The sequence below is a fragment of the Galleria mellonella genome, unplaced genomic scaffold (assembly GCF_026898425.1).
Source record: "Galleria mellonella isolate WM207_F2 unplaced genomic scaffold, CSIRO_AGI_GalMel_v1 utg33, whole genome shotgun sequence".
Lineage (NCBI taxonomy): Eukaryota > Metazoa > Arthropoda > Insecta > Lepidoptera > Pyralidae > Galleria > Galleria mellonella.
In genome coordinates, this window is record NW_026442079.1 from 3,484,968 (window position 1) to 3,507,223 (window position 22,256).

At 29.2% G+C, this 22,256-nt stretch overlaps 1 protein-coding gene across 6 annotated transcripts in view; it reads left to right on the plus strand.

Annotated features, from left to right (window-relative positions):
• The window catches only part of LOC113520742 (SCY1-like protein 2), a 139,207-nt gene that overhangs the window by 78,720 nt on the left and 38,231 nt on the right, over positions 1–22,256 (plus strand). For all 6 annotated transcript variants that reach the window (XM_052896673.1, XM_031911649.2, XM_052896670.1 and 3 more), the window contains exons 2-3: positions 1,308–1,532; positions 9,132–9,296. In XM_052896673.1, coding sequence (XP_052752633.1) covers positions 1,308–1,532; positions 9,132–9,296 — 390 coding nt within the window. The remainder of the gene's footprint in view (positions 1–1,307; positions 1,533–9,131; positions 9,297–22,256) is intronic.

The following is a 22,256-nucleotide window of genomic DNA, read 5'->3' on the forward strand; positions in this document are numbered from 1 at the left end:
AATAATATAACATAAATACCCAACTTCTGTTAATCCATTAACACTTATTTAACCATAGCTTCTTTAGGACTTCCATCAACAATAGTTGTGATATATTTTATATCATGACCACGTAGTTTACTATACTTGTTCACTCTTGATACGTTAGCGAGCTCCGCTCTGTTCAACGGTTGGACAAGAAGTGCCTCCCCACCCAAATAACAATCTTTTATATCTATAAGGCCGAATTCGAGTGAACAAGTCAGCAAAACCACGTGTTCTTACAATTTCATTACTTTTCATTCAAGTATCATGATAATAAATAACTATAAAATTAATTAAAATATAAATTAGTGTTGTAATGTATATTACAAGAATAATTTATTACCAAATTTGGAATAATAACAATTTTAACGTTTTATTATATTTAAAGTAGTTAGTCTGATTTTTATTAATACACATTTTAACACAATATGTTTAATAAAATTAATATAATTTAAAATAAATATCTAACACATGCATAAAAATTCTAAATGTTTAAATATATTCACACGCGCTGTGTTTATTATGCTTAAGGCTGCAAATAACATCCACTTTATAACATTAACATCATTATTTAAACTATCATACCCATTAGAAAATCTGATCATTTTCTAAGCAGTTTCCGTTACGTACAAGGTTGCGCCTCCGAATAAAAATAGATTTCCAATAAATTGTTTTCAAGTACCTGAGTTACACGTTCCGCCGCTTACTCGAAATACAATGTGAATACCTAATGTTACATTAGAAATTTCTTGATCTGGTCATTCACTTTATGTACTTATTATTGCATTAAGTAATAAAAAAATTCAACTAATTTTCACGTAAGTTACTTTATATATTTGAACCTATTTTGTTCCATATTAATTTAGTGAAAAATAAGTAGGTTTCAGAGTAAGTGAAAGAAAAACAAACTAGAACAACGGTTATTATTACAAGTCGGTCCTTTATTGTGTAGACCGATAAAACTAATAATTATAACTAGTAATTAAAAAGTACAGATGATACGTACAATTTTCTAACAATTTATTTCAAGTGGGTCTGATAACCTTATTATCCTTTATAATATTTTTATAGCATTAAAATGATAAACAAGAACATGTTTAGGAGTATCGTAGTCATTTCAACGAATCCTTTTAATGAACTTTCAATTATAAGTGACTTAGTCATAATTAATTAAAAAGTGAAAATTGGCATACATAAATCTTACTTGGAAAGTCTCACTCAGAAAATCTTACTTTAATTTTAAATAAGAGAAACAACTTATTCAAAGTATTTTTTCTTTTCAGGAATGCTCCGTGTTCATATTTGACAAACGCATCGCAGAGAAAGTGTTCAAAGTGAAACGTAAAGAAACCATGTTGGATCGTATCCGAGGATGTGTAACATTATTGGAGAAGATGCGACATCCAAAGATGTTACAAATAATTCACTCGATAGAAGAAGGTCACAACACCATAGCGTTTGCATGCGAACCAGTTCTTGCAAGTCTGCACAACATATTAGCATGGCATGTAAGTAGCGATTTATTATTATATCTACTTTAATTATGATACAGTCTATAATTTGCATATTTTACATTTACACGTTGGCTCCCATGTTTTGATCTGGGATTGTGAGAGGTGCGGCTTTTCCACGAATGGTATTATTACTTAAATATACATAAATGGGGAAACTCCAAGTTCTTTAGTGAACTCATGTTTCTACCGTAAAGCAGTTGTGTTTGCATGACTGTGTTTCGGTTTGAAGGGTGGGATATGGCGTGAATTTACACAGTACAGAGGAATAACATCTGAAACAGTATACTCTGTTATGTCCATGGCACTGCTCATGTCTATAGGCGACGGTTACCATTTTCCATCAGGTGGGCCGTCAGCTTGTTTGCCATTTTAAGTTGTATAAAAAAAACTATAGAGAGCAATATTCATAGATTCAAATGATACAAGCCGAAACTAAGATGTCAGCAGAAAAGTCGAATAAATCTCTGAGAAATAAAAGCCAGTTAAATGACCAAATATTATAAAAATTAGTATAGAATGACCTCAACTCATCTTGTGACAAATCTTACATGTGTTCTTAAAAATCAGTGGTGGCTCGGCTTAAAGCAGTCTACAAGAGTACATTTAATATATAAATTGTTAATATTCAGATACAGAATAAATGTAACGAGAATGATTTTTCTCCCATATAAACACTTACTCTACTTTTTCAATTTTATTAATCACAAAATATCTGACCTTATTTGTATCCTAATATCTATAGCAAGGATATTTTCTCAGTTGTACTTACGTACGACTAATAATTTCGATGTCACCCTCTACGTCTGGACCATTTCGAAATAATAATCTTTGGTAATGTTGTTTATATGATGAAAATGGTGAAAGCTCGGCAGTATACCGCCCATCTAATGGAAAGTGGTTACCGCAACTTATAGACCCTTGCCATACCAAGGGTGTCACTCGCGCCTTATCAACCCTCGTGACATAAGATCTTGTGTTATAGTAAAGTTCATTTCGCGTCCTCCAACCCGAAAGACAACAACAATAATATTAATATTACCAAATGTATAGGTACAATAATACAAGTACTCGAATACCAAATAATATGCAAATTAGATTATAACAAAGCTGAGCGCCAGTATACATTCATCAATAAGAATATAAGCCTATTTCACAGATGTGTAATAAACTACTCGAAAATTTATCTGACATGTATATTGATAAATTTAACACTTATAAAGTTAAAATATCTATTTTTTAGTTACTAATGTATTATTAGATACTATTAAGAGAATTATTACTAGAATTAGTAACTAATAAAAACAGCAATGTTTAAAAAAAAGGGCTCTTTATACATATATAACATTATAAATAATTTAATGACAATAAAATATTATGATCTTTAGAATAACTGGCCTTTTAAATAGAGGACAATAATAATAATTCATTATAATAAAATTAATTAAATATAAAATATCTATAAATATTCCTTACTTAATATTATAAATGTGAAGTTTATTTGTTATCTCCTGGCATTCTATCTTTTTATCCCAGTCAAGCAATGAGTCACGCAAACGAAACCAGAAACTGTGTACGAATGTATATATCGTTCCAAATAAAGTTCAACTATATCTATATACTCTATCTAATTTAAATTAAGGTGAATCGAAATCACTACATTTTGATTTTCCCAGAAAGCTGTGCTCATTTTAACTCATGTATTTATACTGCATTAGCTATTTCCTATGTGGCATTTTCAAACAGCAATATCCTAAATTGTAATTTAATTACTTCTGTTGGAATTTTAAATAATTAAATATTACTAGATACGATATATACTGAGAATTATAAACCTCACTTATAATATAAAATTCTAAATTGTGTTTATTAATACTTGGCAACTTAATACCTCAACCAATATTGATGAAATTTGGAATACACGTAGTGTTAGGAGAATACAGACTTCTTCTTGTGCCAAGCTGTCTATCTAAGACAGCCCAAAACACCTAGATCGAATTAAAAAGAGTTTATTTAATGTTTAGAAACATAAACGAGATTTATGTTACATAGGTATTAGGAAGGTAGACAACATTATTTGCAACAGTTTAGATTCAAAACAGTGTAACATGTTTGCCTAGTTCAGTCTGCGTATTTGCATAGCTGTAAGCTCGGAAGTTAGTTACTTCGTACGAAGGAAATAGATGCCAGTGAAATATTTATTACATATTTACTTCAATAAATTTTTTAAACAAGGCTTTTTAATAAACAGGGGATTATTAAATATGACGATTTTTTATGAATAATCAAAAATAGTTTATTACAAGGTGTTTAATTTCAAATATTTTTTTATATAAATCCTTATTAGTTATTTAAAAACAAAATTATTAATAATTTTTATCACATATCTAAGTTATTCGAGTGAAATCAAAATGGAACTAATACAAAAAAGTTTTTAGAGCATTAAAATGATTTTTCTTAGGCCAGATCTTACTCTACGATCTTTTTTATTTATCTGAAAATCAAAGATTTAATGAGAGGTTTCACGTTTACTAGCATCGAAAAAGCGGTAACAGCTTTCATGATTGAAAGCTGTTACCGCTTTTTCGATTGCACGTGAAATACATGCCCACATTGAAACGTCCTCTTGTTTAAAAAAATGCTTCGATCGAATGCAAAAATGTTTAAAATGTAAACTACTTAGAAAAACAGTAAATGTATTATTTTCATTGTAACTTGCTTTATTCATAAGTTGCGCAAAACTTTCACGTACGTATTATGTTCATAATATTTTCTTTTCTTCTCCTACATATTCATCACAGAATAATAACTTATAAAGTTCTTCATCGTATGTTGTATTTTACATTTAGACTTTTATAATATAGATATAATATTTGGAATATAGACAAAATTTGTACGGAACCAATCGATAAAGATTTTGTTTTTTTTTTAAAAAACTTTATTGTTCAAAAAGAAATACGGGACAAAAGGTGGGCCTAATGCTAGTAGCATTCTCTTTCAGTCAACCTTTGGTATGAAGTGTAAATCACTAACGCGATAGTTTATTATTAAGATAGGTAACAATAGTAACAGATGTATACGTAAACTTAATAAACGTAACATAAAAAATTATAGTAACATAAAATAATGGTTACACATATATAAGTATAAAAAGAGACCAACATATATAAACTATATAAAGAGAACAAATATATAGTTTTATGTTCATCTGGTAACTGTAAAAAATATAAATTGAGTCAAAGTTCAAAGAATTCATTTCTAGGATATTTATAAGAACCAACTAAAAAAATAAAACGCAAGACAAAAAAAGAAAAAAATTTAATAAATCACTATGTCAAACCACATAGTCGTCGTAGTAACAGAGGGCTAAAATCTTTGTTTCACAGGAAGAAACCCATGCCCTGCTTTGATTGGTATTGTAAAATAAAACCAAAACAACATTTCGTTTCAAGCGTCATCAGAGATTTTAATATTTCATACTGCGCAAAACGTTTTCTACTTTACGAATTGTTTTGTATCCTATCAATTTTATAACGAACCTCTTTTGTGGTATTACAGTGCTATAAAGCAATAAAATTCGTAATTATTTTTTTGACGAGCGGCAACACCAGCCTCCTTAATCCTTTAATGGCGTAATAAAACGATATTGCTGATTTTACACGTTGTTGCTATTTCGTCCAACCATTTATTGTCCTTAACACCTTGTTTAGGTTTCACTTTACTGCTAGAAGGCTATATTCTCTATAGAAAGTACTATAAAATTTAAAATTGATGTACAAAATATGTTTAATACTGTTCTATAAGCAAACAAAACTGAATTAACTTATTTCTACGAAGTAACAGACTTTAGAAACTGTAATTTCTAAAAGTTTGTACTTAGTATATTTTTTTGTAATTTCTAAAAGTATATGAATTGTTAACAATGAGTTCAAAAAGGAGGATTTTTAGTTCAATAATAATTAAAATTAAATCCAATAGAAATCCAATATAAATCAGTCAGATCAGTTAAACTTACAACACGAGAGTTCTATATATAAGTATGAGATACAATGAACCTTATTATATTTTTATATGAAAAAGATATGAGCCGTAATTATTGTTAAAATCTGGACCGCGTAACTAGTTTGTTTTTGGAAGCTTTTGATAATTTACCAAAAACTGTGTTAAAAACATTATTTTATTTTACCAGTATTATTTACATGTACTTTTATAATCTGTAATTGTTTTAGATTTTTCACAACAGTATTTAATATTCATAAAGTATATTTTTTAGTTAAATTCCTAATTTTATACTTGTAATTCTGTTATTAAATCAATGTTTACTAACTCAAACGGGGAATATATATTTATTTTTATTAAAATACTAGCGATAAACGCTAGCGAATTCATCTGCGTGATATATCTACTAACCAGGATTAAAAGCAGCCTCCATGCTTCTCCATCTCGTATAGTACATGTATATCAACTTTCATAGTGATTGGTTAAGCCGTTAAGACGCTCTAAGATAACAAACAAACTCGCTTTCGTATTTATAATATTAGGTAGAATTTTTCATTTTAAAAGTTATAGCATAGTTTACAAATCATTCTAGGTGGTACTTAAAAAAAAAATATTCTAAGAGTTGGATCTCTTTCCGATAAAAATAAAATAATGACTGTCGATCCTATTGTATACTGCTGTCAGATAAATACAATGTGATACCTACTTATTTCTATAAATAAAATTATGTACGAAAATCTAAAAAAGAAATAATTTCTTTGAATAAGTACTTCATAAACCCCTTTATAAAAGAACAGGTACATGATAATTCTTCGAGCTTTTTTTAATGGGTTAAAATGGAATAGTAACTCTGTCTGTACTATCGAAATAAGCCGGCGGGGCACCAGTGAAGGATGATAGGTGAAGATAAAACCAGACCAGTCAGTTCATTGTGATGAATACACCACGATGGTTTTCAAGGGAGCCGCATGGAGATCGACCTGACAGGGTATATTGCTAGGTTGCTAGCAATGGGACAGCTAGCCTTCATTACTACTCGTAACTATCTCTTCGCTCCCACCTATTCTAAATTATACCTATTTGTTCATGAAATTAAATAAACATTACTTAGGTACTAATTATATATAAAAGTTTCGGAATATATATTGAAACTTACAAATTAGGAAATTTAAGACAATTGTTGTGATTCATCATCTTCCTACCCTTATCCCAATCGTTTGGGGTCGGTGTAATATGATTTTATCCATATTACAAAAAGATTTGGTTTTTAGTTTTACGACCGGCCGCCTGCCTGACGTCAACCCTCTTTGTTGTGATTGTGTGAAAAAAAAACTTAAAAAAAAAGGATGACATTCACGTTGTGAAAAAAAAACAATACTTAGCTTATATTCATGTACGAGCATATTGAGCGTTTTTTAATAGTTTTATAACAGCATTATATATAATTGTGATTATTTAAACAGTTATTTTAACATAAAAAATTCTATTAACTCTAACAAGGTTTTTCATTTTTAACGAGGAATTATAAAATTACATTACGTCATACTGACTGTATTTTTTTTTTGCTAAGAAATGTATTTGGTGTCAATTTACAAAGATTACCTTGAATTTGAAATTACTTGCCCCTCTTCGAAATCAATTTTTTTTTTTTTACTCTTATAAATAAAGTAACTGACACGTAATCAATTCCCTTAATTCTCTGTAACCAATATACAAAATTAAATTCTAACGGCATTTTATATCAACCTTAAAAAGTCTCAATTATTAAGTTTATTGCTTCATACTACTTATTCAAACCAACCCATATTTTGCTACCTATCGCTACCTTTTCTTAAAATTTACTGCGCATAATCGTAATTATATATTCATAAAGTACCTATGTATGAAATGTATAAACGTCATAATTCATGATTGATAAATTACTTTCATCAGATCTGTATTACACTTGAGAAATGTTATTCATATATGTATCATAAAATATACGTTCTCTCTTAGTGCATTTCTCTATGGGTAATTATATATGTATATATCAATTTTGTTAATAACATCCAGTATCTATATATAACTATTTGTACATGGATATTAGTATTAATAAACAGTTCATTGATCTGTTATATCTAAAAATAATTAATTAATTATTGTAACATTGTCCTTTTTGCTTTTTAGTTCCCTTTGGGAAATTACCTCACTTTATATCTGTTCATAAGCGTAGTTAGAGGGCGAGGGGGCTGGCTGGCCCATACCCACCCTGAATTATCTAATGCACCAGAATTCAGACGAAGTTGGAGTATGTATTCGCTTTTTTTAAGGGGCCAGGTGGCCCTCTGGAAAATTTTAAATACGCTCATGTGTCAGCTGAGGGTTTCCATTTTATTGTATGATTTATTATACTGTTTTTTTTTTTTTTTATTTAGATAGAGGATTATACTACGTAAGTGAGGAATTATTAATCTTTGTGATAAATAGAATTACAATCCATAACATGTGCCTAACAATGCCATAGCCAAATAATAGGAAAATGAAAAGGATAAAATGAAGGATTGTAAATATGGATAGTTATTATATTATCATCATCATCATATCAGCTTTTGACTGTCCACTGCTGAACATAAGCCTCCCCATAGGGGAGATTTTTGACAGTAGCTATCACGCTTGACAGATGGATTGGCAACCACAGTAAGGCTTTTAAAGATGTTTTTAGAGAGACGCTGCTGCCCATCCCTCGCCCTCCCTTAGTCGCCTTTTACGACACCCACTGAAAAATAAGGGGTACCCTAATCTATGCCGGGACCGCACGGAAATTATTATAATTATTATATCCATACAATAATTATTATATAAGTATAGCGAAATGAAATCCTTAGTATTTCGTAAAAATCTACTTATTCAATAAAACATTTCGATAGTGAAATTTCATAAACAGAAAATTCGAAAAAATAAATGTGTGTTCAATATTAAATAAACAGCTAAATGCGCCTTGTTAGCTATGGTAATCTCCTTTTTTTGTCATTCTGCGGTTCATATTTTTTGGCATAAATGTTTAGTTTTGCTAATAGAATACTCCCTTCACGAATACTAAACGATTTCTATTTCACCCTAAAGCATTGTTTCTCAACCATGTACGTAAAATCTTTTGCAACGCTATCACTATATAATTTAAATAATATTTTAATTAATAATTAGTGCTTTCCCTGTGTCTGCTACTACCACACCACTACCTTAACAAAAAAGGACAATCCAGCAATCGGGTTGACTCGTACGTGAACAACTGCTAATGACTTATTTTAGGTATTACTAGAAGCATATAGTGAATGAACTTAATCAAATCATTCGACTAATTTCATCCGAATGAATCGCTTAGTCGAATAATTAGTAGTTGGATTAGTAAAATCGCACATAGCTGCGTTAAATGAATCTTTCGAGGTCTTATTATTTTATAACAAGATCCCCCTTAATAACAAACGCATCCCCCCCCCCCTTCTTATGATTCGCAAACCCCCCGGTTGAGAAATGACGCCTTACAGTGTCAGAGAAATATTTAAAAAATCTTAGCATTCAATTCGAACTAATACATTAAATGTTAATAAATATATGCAGGAATCAATAGTGATACCGGGAGCGCAGCCTCCAGTAATGCCTCACCCGATATCCCTCGGGCCACCGAGCTCTCATCAACAGCAGTTCAACGCTCCCACCCAGAGACCGCCGTATGCGAAAGAGTACTACTTTTTGGACATTGAACTCCGTTACGGATTGCTTCAAGTAAGTCATTTTATATAGAATATTTTTTTTTTGTGTATACACAATTATTTATTGTACTCGTACTCAAATCTTTACTTATTGCATTGTGTAGTCGATACATATCTATATAAATATTATGTATATAATGGCATTAAATAATAAAAAATATTGGATTACATTAAACTTGTACATATTTACTAAAAAAAAAACTACATTAAAACAGTGTATAACAGAACACTGTCTAAGTGAACACATTATTTAGTCAGCGTTATAATGTTTATTTGTAATACGTTCCAAAATAAAATTATTGTAATAAAATTTATTACTCTAAACACATTTTATTTTTAATACCATATAGTTTCTTTTGTGTAGAGATAAACGCATGTTAGACACGCTTTTATAATAAATATGTCTAAACGTATTTGGTGCATAAACTTACAAATACACAACAACAACATTTTACATTACAACATTTAATTACTTAAATAGAGTTTAAATAAAAATCTGTTGTTAAACTCTGATTAGTTAAACAGTGTTTTTAATTATTTTTGTAGTAAGACTGATACAGTATTATTACAAAAAGAAAACTGTTAAAACTGTGACCAAACCTGGATAGGATACTATAGGATAAATATCTATAAAAACCGAACTAACAAAGGACTTCCTAGTATCGGATATAGACTGTAAATGAACAGTTTCCACAGATAAAAAAAATATAAAATAAACAAATAAAAATACATTCATATATTTTTCTTATTAATCAAATACGCGTTTCATTGCACCAAAATATAGTTATTTTAAAAAATATTTATTACTTTGAAATAATATTTATAAAATCGAAAGAGGCAAAAGAGTTAAAAAATAAATCATTTTTCGTTTTATCACGTAAGTGATTATAAAGGAGAGGGGAAAGGAATTGTTAGTAATACGGACTACCAGTCCCATTGCTAACAATATGCAACCAGGTTAACCTCCACGTGGTCCTCCCTAGAAACCATCGTGCTGAATTTCAGGTAAATTCATTATGATGGGCTGAATGGATGAAAATACCAATCATTCTCACTTATCATTCCTCACTGGTACCCGCCAGCGTATACTATTACAATAGCACAGGCAAAGTTACCATTCCATTATCATCCATTAAAAAACTCTTAAATTACGGTTTAACTTACTATATATATTGAGAAATCTGTCTTTAGAGTCCATCATAGATGATCCAAAATTTAATAATAAACTTTATTTTATAATACGAATTGCTTTGGTCCATGGCTTATTCTTAATGCTAACTCGACTAATAATATTTTTTTATGTTTGTATACAAGTTATTGAATGAAATTGTAAAAATCGAAATAAGTTTTTGTACGTATAATTATTGGTTATTATAATTCTGTCTACTAGTTAGTAGCATGTGATCAATGAACCTTAGTGAATTCGCACTTGCCAAACGTAAATTAAGCATCTTGCCTAATTAAATTTTCTAAGTTCTACACAAATTAACCCGATACAAAATAGCTTCGAACTATAACTCAAAACGATATCAAATGAATATGTTTTAAGTACCTATAAATACTTTATTTTAGTGCCTGTTTCCTTTTTTAAATATTAATACGTACCAAAAACATTCACGTGTATATCGCTAAACATCCTCTACCCAGAGGTAAATACGAACTCTTGAGCTGTTTGCTGTTGTCGTGATGGCTCATGAATTTTTAACATGCTATACACAGAGTGACACGTAGTAACAAATCATGCGTATTGTATACAACCATTCCCGTCAAGTTTATCATTTTTAGTTACTGTATAAATATAAAACAAAAAAAAAAGAAAATGCGACTCCGCCTATTCGTCCTTCTGTGCGTGAGCGCTATTTTTCAGCAACTTAATCTATTTGACAACACAATAAACAAATTTGTACTTAAAATATCCCACGTTTAAAAAAACGACATAATTGTTAAAACTAAAATGTTTTAAAATTTATAAGAAACCTAGTTCTTAATGCAGTACGTCGTGTTATAAATTTAACTATTAATGTATAGTTTGCATTTATCTTCAAGTCTGCATGCTCAATACATTGTCATTACCAAATTTTAAACTTATCTGCATACATATGACTTACGAGTACTTCGAGTACTCTGACTCGATCTGATTGGTTTTATTGTCATACAGCCGGCACTATTTTTATATGTTTGTAAAGCACTAAAAGTCGAAGTACAAGTAGGATAAATTGTGTTTATTAAAAACATTATCTGTAATATATATAATCTGTTACGGCCACATAAAAAATATATATACTTTTTATGTGGCTTAAAAGTTTAAAAAGATGACTAAATAGCAAACAGTATTACTGACAACCACTACTATGTTTTACGTCACTTTTAATTTATCTTTATATTCGTTTACATCAGACATTTAGTAGCACGTCCATATTTTCTTTCACAAGCTATATATTTTTCTGTTCATAGTGATTTTTTTTGTTTCTAAGTCCTACCTATTATGAAAGCTATGGATTTTTCTTCCGAAAAATGAGATAAAAACAATTTATATTTTAGGGACTTTTAATTGTTAAACAGAATATATTTATTTTATATAATTAAGTATTTATAAGTAAAAGGGATATTCATAATCACGTATAAATTTCCTCTGATTACCCCATTAGGGATTATCATCCCAAAATATCCCAAAGGTCATCAGCGGAGTTTTATACATTTATTTATTTTATTAATTTTTTGGTAAATAAAATCGGTCAAATGTGAGTTAAACTCAGATTCCAATTTTTATTTTTGTAATATTTACATGATACCTTTTTTAATTTTTCTCTTTGCAAAGAAATAAGGTACAAACGGGTATCTTTTTTTTTTGTATTTTTATGACAACTCGAAAACTAAACTGCAAAAAGTTAAAACTATTTTTAAAAGGACTAAATAGTACCTAGACCTTTTTAAATTTTTGAATAAGTACTCCTTTTAGTCTCCCAATAAAATAAAACTATTATTTTTATTGTAATGTATGTGAACCAATAATATCTAAATCTATTTAAAATTTTAATGCAAAATTAGTATTTGCTAAAATATAACGTAGTGGCAATCAACCGAATGGATGGGCAATTATCTTGGTAGAAGATCTACCAAGGTTTTACCCATCCATTCGGTAGGTTATGGTTAACTTTAGTAACATTTTTATACGGATCTATAAAAATTTTGTGTCCCAGCTAGCAGTTTATCATTAGGAAGTTAGCCAAAAATCTTTTATTGCTTTTGGCGAAAGCGTGCAATCGAGTGATGGAAATTTTACCAGATTTTTTTTACAAACACATTCAGACTTTTATTACTACCAACATTGCTACTACTAATACTGCTATTAACACATTCTACACATATTTTAATATAATTAATAATGTTTTCTCATAACTTATATACCTACCTATCCGTTACTTCGGTAATGATAAAAATAAAATTTGAGAGGAAATTGTGACGCTACGATCCTTAGCAAGAAGGTCATCTTAAATTGTTTATATGCCAGAGTACACAGCCAGATTCTTTTTTAAATATCTTTGATCTTCGCATTATCGTTATTAAAAATTTTTACATCAAGGTTGCTGTCTATGCAAATACATATATAGTGACAATATACAATAAAAGCCAATCAAGTGCGTAAACTCATACGCCTCATGCGTACAAGATTAGATAGTTTTATTAAAATATGTAGACGTGTGTACAACGACTTTATGTATTAAAAATATTAATTTTAACATTATTATAGTGAAATGTTTATTATAATTAGTCATGTCGTAGAGATAGTAAAAATTTGTGATTAGAATAAAATATTTTATCAACAATAACTATTACGTGTCATTTGAAAAGTAGTTGTATTTATGTACAGGTTAATTACTAAATATTATACAAACAGTTTATTCAGCGTTTCTACATGTACACTATTATTCCTAATTATAACGCCAGTGTTAATTATTTACTCATAAAATAATAATAAATATACAGCACCGTCTAGTCCAAAAGCAAGCAGAATTTGTATTATAGGTAACTGGATAGAAATATATAAATATTTTTACTACATATCTACGTATTATATTGTATATAGAAAATACCGGAACCAATAGAAACATATATACTCATGAATACAAATGTATTATGCGAGGATCCTGCTCGTAACCGTCTGAAGGTGAAGCGCTATATTAAACCGCTACACCACCAAAGTCAACAAACGTGTTTATTGATTTATTATATGAAATAAATTCCATATGAAAATTATTAATTATATTATAATTTGGAATTCCTTATTTTGGGCCATAATTATGATTAAAAACCGGACCGTATAACAAAGTCTGTTCTTCAAAGCTATTTGATATATTTTCAAAAACGGTAGTAGATAGAAATATTGTTATGTATTAAAACTTTCTATATATATAATATTATTGGGTATAGTTGCTTCATAAACTTTTAAGATAAGTGAAAGAATGGTTTTTAAAATACATTTATACATAGTCTTATATAAATAGAACACTGAGCGGCTTAAGACTAAATAAAAAATAGTTTTATGATGTTCGAATAAACCTCTTTCATATGGTACCCTAATTGGACTCTGGATGGTAAGTCCAATTTCAAAATCTCTATTGGATCCTTTCACAAAGCAAATAAAACATCTTTTATTTCTTTTATGTGAGTGAACAAAATATAAAATCGATAGCTGATGTATGTATGTCAATTACTTAATCATACATCAGCCATCGATTATATAGTATATAGTATATATTTCTATAACAGAGGGTCAGACAGATAAACGAAAAGTACTATAAGATTTGTTTTTAATGAGTAATACACGAATCGTAATTCCGCCTGTGCTAATGGTATACGCTAGCGGGGCACCAGTGAGGTAGGATTAAAAGGTAGATCAGTTAGCCCATCGTGACAAATTCACCTAGAATTCAGCATGATGATTTCCAGGGGGGTCCACGTTGAGATCGACCTGACAGGATACATTGCTAGCAATGGGATAGTAGTTTACATTACTAACAATTAGCACCATAAGGTTTTCTTTGTACCATTTTGATACAGAACCCCAAACAGAAGGAAATAATGGATTCATACATTAAGCAGCATTAACTTCCTGTGGGTAATAATAAGCTCCTTTTACCACAGTTATCGATGTTCACTTTCTAAGAATTAAGTGCAAGTAGTAACATTTTATTTTCCTGGGCTATGTTATAAAATATTAATAAGTAAGCAGAAACTGTATCGATTAATCGAATAATAAATAAACCACTCGGTTTTATATGTAATTATTGAAAATAAAAGTATTTAATATCTTAAAGCTAAGTTGATTAAGAGCCACCAGTATTCAGTAAATATTTATAAACTTTTTTGATACGTAAATTTTTCACGTTTTTCATTTATATTATGTTTAAACTAATCCATTATTTTTGCTGAAAACATTGATGTATTCATCTTGACTGACCTTTGGCGAAAATTTATACACATTAATAAAATAAAAAGTCGGAATAAATTACTTACATAATAACACAAACAGAATCCGAAAAAGAGTCTTCCTCGATACTGTTAGGTAGGTTCTTAAAATTATGCTTGAAAGCTTTAAATTTGCGAATACGACGAAGTTATTTTTATGTAAAATGGTTTATAACTTAGATAGGCACTTTATTATATTTTTGCTCCTTTTTATTATATTCTAGCACCTTTTGGAGTAAAATTTCCGTCACCCTTAACGCATTTATTCATTTATTTGATAACAGTTAAATTTTTATAATTTTAGTATTTAGAGTTTTTTGTAATAACAAAATTATAAGAATTATAAGAGGATATACTTCGTTAATACTAGATTCCCTTTTGCGGACCACAAATCCAGAGATATAATGAATAATTTACTCCCTATAATATTTAACTAACAGTGTATATTATTCCATAATTATAAGTATTTTTAGACTGAACAACTTTTGGTATTTTATTTTAAGAGTACATACATTTTACCAATATTATACAAAAAGTATCTAACTCCACTTAACCATATCAAAGTTTTCCCACTGATGTATAAGAGGGAATTTTTTGGTAGCATGATACCAGTAGTAATCAATGGAATAATTATGCCACTTTTCCTTATCGATATTTTTTTATAATATACGTATAATCGGACAGAAAAATTATTAATAGTGCAAAAGAAAATTACACATGAGCCACATACAACAAGGCTAATTATTTTAAATTACGAAATAATATAGTGAACACTACTTCGACTGTTAAAATCCCTGACTCATAAGAAAAAAGAATATTTTTGTTTAGCGAATCTTTTTCTCCGTGTACAGTACCTGTTATACGACTTATGTTATATATCCTTCTCACCTACTCATGTCTAATCGTAAATGTTCTTTCTGTCCCTAAAGCTTGCTTTATGTCACACTTCTTTTTCTTCATACCACGCCATATAGCGATAATATTTTTCACTAATGTCTTTTTTGTTTTATTTATAGATAAGGAGATATGTAATAAGATATAACATTAGAAATGGACTGATTATTTATAGGAGTGGTTACTAAAGTAAAAACAATAAAGAACTGTTTTTGTTGAGAAAAAAGGAAATTATATGTATAAGTTCTATTTTATAGTCCAGTTAAAGAAAAACGTTATCTCTCGTCACCATGAAATTTTGTATAAAACCCTTTCTTTGTTTACTTACAGTATAACCCCCTTATTCATAAAAATAAAAACATCCTATAAACCTATTTTAACAATTAGTATTTTATCACTTACTTTCAAATTAAGAATTTAGCGCAAAAAAAAGGGATTTCGTGCACAAAACACTTCAACAGCTGAAATAAGTTTATGACAGGTATAGTGTTTTTATAAATAATCACCTTTTCAAATCCATCGACTCTACTCATTCGTTATTAATTGATCAGTCTGTTTCTGCTTATATCTATATTAATTTATATTTACATATACATATATTAATTTAATAAAAATTTCCATAAAAATTTCAATCAGTAAACTATTAAAACCCTTCTATTCATATAAACGTCAAATCTCTCATAAACGTATTTTAGCTATTAAAATATTTTATCTTTCTTTTGTGTTAAAGTCTTTATTTGAATGAAAGTGAAAAAAAGAGTGTTATAGATAAAACAGATAGATTTTAGTTTTTATAAATAAATAAAGTATTTAATTTATTCACAAAAAAGACATTGTTAAGTACACACAACAACAATTACACTACAAAACAGTAATAGTAATAGAGAGAACCCAATGTTAATTAATTTGTTATCGTATTCGAAGTTGTAGGTACTACTGACTGGCTTCCAATACCCTGGCAACCAATACGTTCAGTAAAATATCTGAGCACTAATTAGAAACAACCAACACTATACCGCCGGTCTTAACTCACTTTACAATGTAAATTAAACAATTCATTAGTACGTCTTGTGATGTAGTATATACAATAATGAACAATGAAATAAGCATCTAAGCTAGAGTAGTTTCCATAAATAAACCTTTTATAGTCATTAGGATTCCGCACTAAAATGTTACAAAGGAACCCCTACGGTAAGAATTTTCTTTGCTAGAGGGTCCAAAAGAGATGCTCAAAATTTCATAATACTAGTAAAACTCTGCAACCGGTATATATTTATTTTTATTTCCCCACTTTAAAATTATAATATATTCATTACAGTTTTTAAAAGTATATGTGAATTATTCAGAAAAATATAAAAATAGTAACTTTTGAAATTTAGCATTGCATGGTTTACAAATTAGAAAATTTAGTTTTCATAAATTATCGCGTTAATTCTAATCTCTTATGAACCATACAATAAAAATACGTCTATTCTACTGTTTTTTTTTTTTAATATCAAGTAACTTTGTAAACGAACTATCTTTTGCCATCCGATTTTTAACCACTATAATTTATAATTGTAATAAATAAAATAATACTGTGAGAAAATTACAATAACAGTAATTTAATTATTATTTTCTATAGAATTATAGATAATATTAATATATTATTATATTATTTATGATATTATTATTTTATTACTTTTATAAGAAGTAATAAATAGGCTGATTTGTTCACAGGAACAATTTATTTCATATCTGCATGTTCATATAATTTTTCATCTGACGCAAACAACCTTAGTACATATTGTGTTAGGAAACATATGAGTCTGACGAATTAACAATTTTTTTATATTTTTTCTTTACTATATATCTATTATATCTCTGGTAGATCGACATATTTTTCTTTTTATATTATATATCTATAAATATAAATTCTATTTATGTTTAAAAAGTATGAACGTGGAGTGCGTAATATAATTCTATGAATATCATAAATTTATCGTAATATTTAATAAATAAGCTGGATTCCACAATAATAGATTTTATTGTAATATTTAGATGCAAGCATTTAATTACAGCAAGTCGACATTAGCTTAATGACTCAGCAACAAAAGACATAATTTACAGGAGCGTTCTGACATTGACATTTTATATTTAAGATATGTAAACCTTACATTCATTAAATTCATTTAATATACAAATTTACTCTAAATATATAAATCATAATCATACTACTTATATTTTTTCTAAACACACAATGTATTCGTGAATAGGAGTAGGTGTATAGGTACATATTTCCACACTGCTTTATAAAGGAAGCAGCGATGAAACACAAAAGTGAAATTCAGGAAAAGCATTGTTTCTTTTTCTTTGTTTTATCAGCATCCTCGGGTTCGTATTACGGCAAGAAACATCGTTAGCTACTGTTGCACTGAATAATGTATAAACTGTATAACTATACCTAACACAATAAAATTATAAACTGTATATACCACAACTGTATCTAATTTACATATAAATAACCTAAATATGTTGCTTATCCTATACTATCGGAAAAGGAAGGTAATATTTTATAGGTATGCATGTAAGTAAATATAAGTACGTATGTATTAAATCATGTACCTACACATATACTAAAACAAACATACAATATAAGTAGTATCTTGTTTTACCTTACAACATAAATGTTGTTACATTAAAGAAATCGGCTGCACAATTTTCTCTACTTGGAAATAATTATTTAAAATGCATTTTTAATCTTCTTATACTCATGGAGTAATATAATAACTAAAAAAATTAAATTAAAATACACCATATTGATATGAAAAATTTTATTATGTAAACATAAATATCCAATAGATGGGTAGGTGATTCTAAGTGAACGATTTGCTACTTATGCTTTAAATTCAGATATAATTTCTCTATTTTAATGAGGAAGCTCATTTCGTTTTCGAGGTTTTCCAAAAAACTACAGCATGGAGTTTTTTAAAATAAGGGTAAAGAAGTTTCTACGGGATCGACAACGCGCACGTAATACCTCTAACATTGCTGACGTAGGTTACGGTAACCGCTTACCATCAGGTGAGCCGTACGCTTGTTGCCACCTCAGTGGTATAAAAAAATATAATTTCTAGACTAAATACTAGATACGTGAAGACAGCAAGAGAACTGACGAGATGTCCTTGGTACCTTGGAGGATAGGACGTCCGCTTGTATGGGACTTCACCTGCATCGGCACGGTGTCGCCGTCTCACCTTCCAAGTACATCCAAGAGGGCTGGTGCCGCCGCAACACTCCAGGAGACTATCAAATCGCCGTAAATATTCATCCCTTGGAAATGGATATATATTTGCGGCGTTTGAAGTCTGGCTCTGGCTCTCTGGGTCCGTGGGGCCCCGAAGCCATGAATCTTTTCAAAGAGATTTTACGCCGGCTGGTAGAACCCTCTGGCGACCAGAAGGGTGGCCTTACTTTGATCAACGCAATTCCATAACTATTCAGCGTGGAAATGCAGCAAGTCTCCTAGGTACCATACCAGCTGGCAGTGATCTCAAAGAATTTTTTTTATATAATATTAAATTTACAATTATGTTTCTACACTTACCTAATGTCTAGATTAGATACTACATACGTGCATATTATTAATTACTCGCGTATAAGTCGCAATTTACTTTATAAATATAAATATTTTATTATCAACAATTAGCAAACCTATAAATAATTCTAATTTGGACATATACGCCTATCTAGTCATGTGAATGCCATTACTAATATAACGTATTAAACTAGTAAAGACATATTAAATCCATAATCAAGAAGTATTTTGTTTTCTTAGATGAAGGATTGTGTTTTAATAAAATCAATTTCAATTATTTATTATTTTCTGAATATATTATATTATAAAAATAGACTTTTAAATTTTATTTTATTTAAAGGTTGCTTTTAACATCATCTGTATTACCAAATATTAGTTTATTCTTGTGGTATTGTCTTGTTTTGTCAATTGAATCAGTTAACTGAAACCACTCAGTACTTTGTGTAGCAGACGTAGGCGCTTAGTTAATTAACGTTTCTGTATTAATTCAAAGAAGCACCTCTTGGAATTATCGAAGTTAAACATAGCCCGTTACGATGCTATCTATATACACAGCGGTAACATTAAATATCAACAAACAATTGTACCATGCATAAAATTAAACCAATTTATTGTATTTATCAAATAAAATCGTACAATAATAAATTACCTATGTGGCTACCAGAAAACTGATTCACTATGCGTAACAAACAATTAATATATACTTTCGTCTATGTGTGCATTGTTCGAAGAATTCCAAAGAAATAATAATTTCACCTTGTTTCTTACTTTTATTGCCATATATTTTATACTAACAAAAAATTAATGTACAAATGAAATATTTATTTCTAAGAATCATGGAACATTTATGTAGGTTTCATGAATTTTCTGACGATTACCTCATTTTGATTCTTGACATAGGTATATTGCATGCCATGTTATGAATATAATTATATTTACTAGGGCAATTTATTGCTCATTGATTAATACAACAAATTAATCTCTCCATTATTACATATTCACGCCCTATTTACCTACCCCTGCCTCTAATTAAATTATCGCGAGATTGTAATGGTTTCTATACTGTTATGCAAATTTCATCATGTATGTCCATCTGTTCGCCAGTCACGGTATTGATGGCTGTTAATATAGGACTAACCAATTAATTGATATCTAGCTTGTAACTCAAATTATAGAGATACATATTATTTCACCAGAGAGAGATTTTGTACAAAAGTCGATTGCTTGGGTACCTCTATCCCATTCGTGTTTCTACCGTGAAGCAGTTGTATTTGCATGGCTGTATTTCGGTTTGAAGAATGGGATATGGCGTGAATTTACAGGATACAGAGGAATAACACCTGAGTGTCAACGCATAGGAGTATCATGGGTAAAACAGTATATTCTGTTATGTCCATAGTACTGCTCATGTCTATAGGCGACGGTTACCACTTTCCATCAGGTGGGCCGTCAGCTTGTTTGCTATTCTAAGTTGTATAAAAAAAATTATCCTCGCAATTAGACAATTGAAACTTTTAACAACTTCCTGATTTGACGAGAAACAACGAATTAAGTCAGACTCATGTAATGCAGGCTCTGTATTGTAATTTAAAGGGTATAAAAATTAAAAGGTAACCATATCTAGTCAAGGTATTTAATTTTTTTACCATTTAATTTTTAATCCAACCGGTTAAACGTGATCGGAGAGAGATTGTTAGTAATGCGGACTACTTATCTCGTTGCTAGCAATATATCCTGTCAGATCGACTTTCACGTGGTCTTCCTGAAAACCACCGTGTTGACTTCCTAGTGACATCACGAACATCATCTATTAAAAAAAACTAAAACGTCATGCCAATTAGCCCATAGTGACGAATTCACCAAGAATTAATCACAAGTTTCAAGAGGGACCACGAGGACGTTGCCCTTCTACTCGTATTGCCAGCAATGGGGTCGTCAAACCCCACTGCTTATAATCCCGTTCCCTCTCTTGGTACCGTAATAGGTAGGTACCTTTTACCTGTGCTCAAATTTTAACCAGAATTATCTTAGAAATACGTTGTTTTCTTAGTTTAAATCATTTGATTAAAAACATGACTCATAACTAAAGTTAATTTTTCAAATTTGTTAAAAAAAGTTTGCTAATTAGAAATATCGTTCTACTTCTTATGTGGATAATATTTATTTTTTTGATTAATAGATTATGAACATAATATTTATTTACAATTATAATAAAGATTCATTTAATCTGTAGAACCATAAAATTCTTCAAATGATTTCACTAAATGGCGTGCCACTAAAAATATCAAATATTGTCAATTCCATTTAAGATGTACCTATTGTAATCATACAAATATTATGTAAATTGAAATCAATACAGTAAAAAAAATTGTAAATTGATATTAATGATAATGAAACTATTAATAAAAAAACCGATTTGGATTCGATTCAACGACACCGATCGTGGCAAAACCAGTTACATTGATTTAAAAACTAAAGTACTGAATTGATTCTGATAAAATTTCTATTAGACTAATCTGTAAGTACCTTTCAGATAAAAAATTTCCAAATAAGTTTAAACCTTCATAACTTCATTATTATGAAGTGACAAACATAAAAAAGCATACAACTGATTTGAGAACCTCCTTCTTTTTAAGGTCGGTTGAGAAAAATATTAACAGCCAAACTTCTCTTCAATTTATTCACTTGGCTTCCGAACGTAATTTTAGTTATAAATTTAATAACTTTAATCAATATTAATTATATTTGTTTTTTGTTCCACAAAAAATTAAATTCAAGCGTGACAATATTTCTATAGAACATCTTAGGTCAAAAGCCTAAGAAGTGTAATTGGTTTTACATTATAATTTTTTATATTAACTTTGCGGTTTTTTATATATATTTAGTCTACTTTAATAAGAATTATTTTATTATATTTGACTTATTAAAAGTTTTAATTAAGTGGAAACCTTTTCTTCCCGCAATATAAAAATAAGGAAAATTATTTTCAATTACATTTTCATTCGGGCGTCAATATTTTAAAGTATGACGCTG